The 4,961-nt window shown below is 56.3% G+C and overlaps 1 protein-coding gene across 1 annotated transcript in view; it reads left to right on the forward strand.

The window, feature by feature from the left end:
* Positions 1-1,616: 1,616 nt before the first annotated feature.
* The window catches only part of HOMER3 (homer scaffolding protein 3), a 6,212-nt gene continuing 2,867 nt past the window's right edge, over positions 1,617-4,961 (forward strand). Inside the window, exons 1-5 of the mRNA XM_014545802.1 lie at positions 1,617-1,704; positions 1,785-1,941; positions 2,172-2,303; positions 3,927-4,034; positions 4,813-4,937. Of these exons, the coding sequence (XP_014401288.1) occupies positions 1,691-1,704; positions 1,785-1,941; positions 2,172-2,303; positions 3,927-4,034; positions 4,813-4,937 (536 nt within the window). The 5' untranslated portion in view covers positions 1,617-1,690. The remainder of the gene's footprint in view (positions 1,705-1,784; positions 1,942-2,171; positions 2,304-3,926; positions 4,035-4,812; positions 4,938-4,961) is intronic.

Raw genomic sequence — 4,961 nt, forward strand, 5'->3', positions numbered from 1 at the left:
ACCGAGACTGCGTGCTGGCGCGGGGGGCCCCGAAGTTCCCGGGCCGGGGGAGGGCGCTGGGAGCCCCGAAGTTCTGGATACGGAGGCTGAGGGCGGTCCGGGAAGCTCCGAAGCACCGGGTCTTGCGGGGGCTCAGGGCCCCAAGTTCCGTAGCTCGGGTCGGGAAGGGGACAGGGAGAGCTTCCCAAAGTTCCTCGCCCCGCCTCGCAGGAGGCTGCGAAGGTGTCTCCGAAGTTCCAGACCTGGGGAGGGCGCGAAGGGACCCCGAAATTCTGGACCTGGGCATGGAAGGGGGCAGAGGGTCCCCAAAGTTCAAGAATCGGGGCGGCGCGGAGGATCCCCGAAGTTATGGGCCTGGGGTTGGAGGAGGCAGATAATATGGTCCCGAAGTTCTGGACCCGGATCCGGGTCGTCACGGGGATCTTGAAGTCCGGAGGTTGGGGATCGCATATCCCGAAGTTTCGGCGCGCACTGGGCGCCCCACTCCCGACGCGTGTGGGGACTCGATCCTGACTGTCAGGATCCCGGACCGGGGCACCTGGGTGGGCTTCGCCCGCACAAGCGATTAAGGATCCCGGGCACCGGGCGGGGTCGGGCCCCCTCCGGGCGCCTCGCGGCCCGCGGCATGACTAGTTGGTGAGTAACTTTTCCCAAACGCGCAAGTCACAGCAGGAGCGCCCCGTCCGGAAGGGCCGAAGTTCCTGGGACCCCGGAGCCCCAGCCTGACCCAGGACTGCCCCCAACCTCGGCCAGAGCTGTCGCCCCTCCCCCACCAGGGGCTCGGGTTTCAGACCCCGTGACCAGGACAGCAGCTGCCCAGGACTTGGGTGGGGGTGCAGTCCCCCTCGACCACGGAGACCACTAAGCCCGGGCGTCCCTTCCCCCAACTTGCCTCCCCTCCCCCAGGTCCCTCCTGAGTCCCCTGCAGATACTCTGGATGCAAGTTTGAGGGGCAGGGGGAGGGTCAAAAAAATCCCCCCCATGCCCCTGCCCCCCGCATCTATTCCTGGCTTCTGTGGGGTGGTGGCTAGAGAGAGGCGTGTGGGGAGCCCATATTCAACCTTGGTTCCACTCCGCCCCCTTGGTATTGGGAGTGAGTGGTGATGGGAGATCTGGTAGTGGGTACCAGGGTGGTCCTGTTTGGCTGCATCTTGTCTTTTTGACAAAGATGGGGGCTCCCTGATTGGACTTTGACACTGAGTCTGTGCTCTGGGAGGCCAGTGGGGATGGGTCTCCCAGTAGGCACCTGGTGATGCCAGTTTTTGCTGGAGGCTCTGGCTTGAGGAGCAATAGGTGAATGTGTGGAAAGTACTGAAGGGGAGCTGGCTTTGGCCTCCTCAACCCACCCTGAGACTGAGGGGGCTTCACCAAGGTTTTATGCTGAGAAGCCAGGGGCCACCTCTCGGACTCCTCTCGGACAGCCATCTCTTGCCCAGGGTGTTGTAGGAGCTTCTCCAGGTGGAGAGAGGCAGGGTCTCCTTGATCTGAGTGATCTACTGATTCTCTCACCTTTTGGGTTGAAATTCCATGAATGGTGCACCTGGTGGTGAGTCCTGAGGTTGGACCTGCTTGGCCTCCCTCAGCCTGTCCTGGGGGGCACTCACAAGTCCTTTCTACCCCAGAGGCCGAACCAGCAGCTCCTGCCACCTCTCTGGCTGCCCCTTGGAGCCCACCTAGCCCAGCCTGACCAATGTCCACAGCCAGGTGAGCCCCTGCCCCCACCGGCTTGGCCCTGAGCCCTCTGGGGGTGCCTAGTCCCCACTGAGCACCCTCTCCCCATGCAGGGAGCAGCCCATCTTCAGCACCAGGGCACATGTGTTCCAGATCGACCCAGCTACCAAGCGGAACTGGATCCCTGCGGGCAAGCACGCACTCACTGTCTCCTACTTCTATGATGCCACCCGAAACGTCTACCGAATCATCAGCATTGGGGGTGCCAAGGTCCTGGCAGGGCCTGGTTGGGGTGGTGGGCCTGGATCTGGTTGTGGCCTTGCTGTGTGCCCAGGGACAGGTCTAGAGGAGCCCTGACCCTTTCTGGGCCCCAGTCTCTTCCTCGTGACATGGCTCCGACAAGGACCTTGGAGGCACTCATATAAAGTGATACCCTAGTTGCTCTCATGTTCATTATTTAACAGTTCCATTGACCTTGAACTTTCCTCTCCTTTCCCCAGGCCATTATCAATAGTACTGTCACCCCCAACATGACCTTTACCAAAACCTCCCAGAAGTTCGGACAATGGGCAGACAGTCGTGCCAACACTGTCTACGGCCTTGGCTTTGCTTCTGAACAGCATCTAACCCAGGTGGGCCTCAAGGGTACATGGTGGGAGGGACAGGGCTGGGTCTGTGTCATCTCTTGGGTGCATTGGGGTCCCTGGCTAGGTGCTGGGCCTCCACCTTTCCAGCTGCAGAAGTGGATAAGCCAGAAGCCCTTCCCTGTTCCCTGACTCACATCCCAGCTCTGCAGGACACCTCCAATTTCAACACACCTTGCCCCTCTCTGGGTTCCAGGAATGGGCCGGGTGCTTCCCCACACACACTAGCACTGTATCATCCCTGCCCTCCACCCTCTGCTGTCTTTAGACGTCAGTATTGCTTTATCCATGGTTTCCCTGGATGGTTGGTTTGTGCTCTCTGAGTCCCGCTGAAGGCATGACGATTTTCTTCTATTAGCTTTCGTTTTCCTTTCATATTTAGGTCTTGAATTTACTTCTGTGGGTAGTGTATGGTAGGAATATTTATTCCCACAGTAGTATCCAGTTGATCTTGGGTCATTTTAAAAAATATATATTTTATTTATTTTTACAGAGAGGAAGAGAGAGGGAGAAACAGAAACACCGCTGCCTCTTGCACACCCCCTACTGGGGATTGAGTCCACAACCCGGGCATGTGCCCTGACCTGGAATCCATAGGTCGATGCTCAACCACTGACCCACACTGGCCCAGCGATCTTGGGCCATTTTTGAAAAGACCATTTGCCCCCAGTGAATTGCGCCAGCCCCTTTGCACAAATCAAGTGGCTGTATAACTGTAAATATTTCTTTTCTTTTATTTTTTAAAATATATTTTTATTGATTTCAGAGAGGAAGGGAGAGGGACAAAGATAGAAACATCAATGATGACAGAGAATTGTTGATGGGCTGCCTTCTGCATGCCCCACACTGAGGATTGAGCCAGCAACCTGGGCATGTGCCCGGACCAGAATCGAACCTGGGACCCTTCAATCCCCAGGCTGACGCTCTATCTACTGAGCCAAACCAGCCAGTGCTAAATATTTCCTTTAAAAAGTATTTTCAGTAATACTCTTTGTAATACTTTAAGAAATAAAAAAAAAATTAAAAAATAAAAACAAACAAACAAACAAAAAAAGTATTTTCAAACTGCCCTAGCCGGTTTGGCTTAGTGGATAAAGCATCGGCCTTCAATTCCGGTCAAGAGCACATGCCTGGGTTGCAGGCTCTGAAATCAATAAAAACATATCTTAAAAACAAACAAAAATTAATATAACAAAAATGAGAACAGGACAATCACTTTCTCACTGGCTAGGGCTGAGGTCCCAAGACCTGCTTTCTCTTTGTCATACAAGGATATTTGCATGTGTTCCACGCATTAAAGACAGATTAGCACCCACCTGAGGCTCTCCTTGCTGAAATAAGCTCGATGGAGAGGGAAAGGCGATTCCTTTCTCAGGGTGGCTCAATGTAAGCCTCCCCCATGAACATCCCACCCGCTGCTCTCAAGCTCACTCTGCCCTTTGGGACATCATTTTCCAAGCCTTCTTCCACTTTCCCGGTTCATGAGATGAGGGGCTGCAGCGTTCCCTTTGTAAGTGACAGGGATGGTTCTGGCTGGATGGTAACGGGCTGGGGCCCCAGGGGAGGGGGCCAGGAGTTTGTTGACTGACTGTTTCTGTCCCCCCTCCTCAGTTTGCTGAGAAGTTCCAGGAAGTGAAGGAAGCAGCGAGGCTGGCGAGGGAGAAATCTCAGGATGGGGGGGAGCTCACCAGTCCAGCCCTGGGGCTCTCCACTCATCAGGTCAGTACTCCCTGTCCCATGCCTGCCCAGCGATATGGTGGTGGTGGGGGGGGGTTGGGCTGTTCCTGCGTTGTGATGTGCTGGTGCCCAGAACCAGATGCTCACAAATTGTGGCAGGGGCCACGGAGGAGGAGTGTGGGTGCCATGGAGCATGTCAGGGGGAATGTGGCCTAGCTTTGGGTCAGGGAAGACCGGAAAGCCAGCTCAAATGGCCGAGTCAAAACCTGAAGTTGAGATGGCTGAGGGGGTGGAGTAAAGAACTGTTCCCGGGCAGTTTCCCCCATGAATTTACTGTGTAATTTATTAACCACCTACTGTGTGCCAGGCCCAAGGCTGGACTGGGGTTACAGAGATGAAAAGGCAGGCTGGCCCCTGCCCTCAGGGCTCCTGAGGTGAAGTCATAAGAAATTCAGCTTGGGGAGAGGGCTTCCTGAAATGGATGTTGAAATTTGGCCCCAGAGGGGTCCTGTTCCTAAGGTTTCAGGTTGCTCCCCATGCCCTCCAGGGCAGATTTCGAGCATCTCTGGGGTTAGACTGACCTGCGTCAGGTTTGCTGCTGGGGAATTGGTGAGAGCTCAGGCAGGCCAGGTTGGGGGCCAGAGTCCAGAACTCTGGTCTAGGGGGCCACGGGGAACCATGGAGGATGGGTGAGAGGGGAAGGGCGCCTGCTCTCAGCCATGACCTCAGTAACATCAGCCCTGAGCCTAACCATGATCTTCTAACCGGTCCTTGACTGACACCCCTCCTCCCGTAACCCCGCTTCTGTCCACACCCTTAGGTGCCCCCGAGCCCCCTCATCAGCACCAATGGCCCCCCCAGCGACGAGAAGCTGTTCCGCAGCCAGAGCGCGGAAGCCCCTGGCCCCGCCGAGCGAGAGCGGCTCAAGAAGATGCTGTCCGAGGGGTGAGGGGGGTCGGGCGGGGTACC

This window comes from Myotis brandtii, unplaced genomic scaffold (genome assembly GCF_000412655.1).
Source record: "Myotis brandtii unplaced genomic scaffold, ASM41265v1 scaffold421, whole genome shotgun sequence".
Lineage (NCBI taxonomy): Eukaryota > Metazoa > Chordata > Mammalia > Chiroptera > Vespertilionidae > Myotis > Myotis brandtii.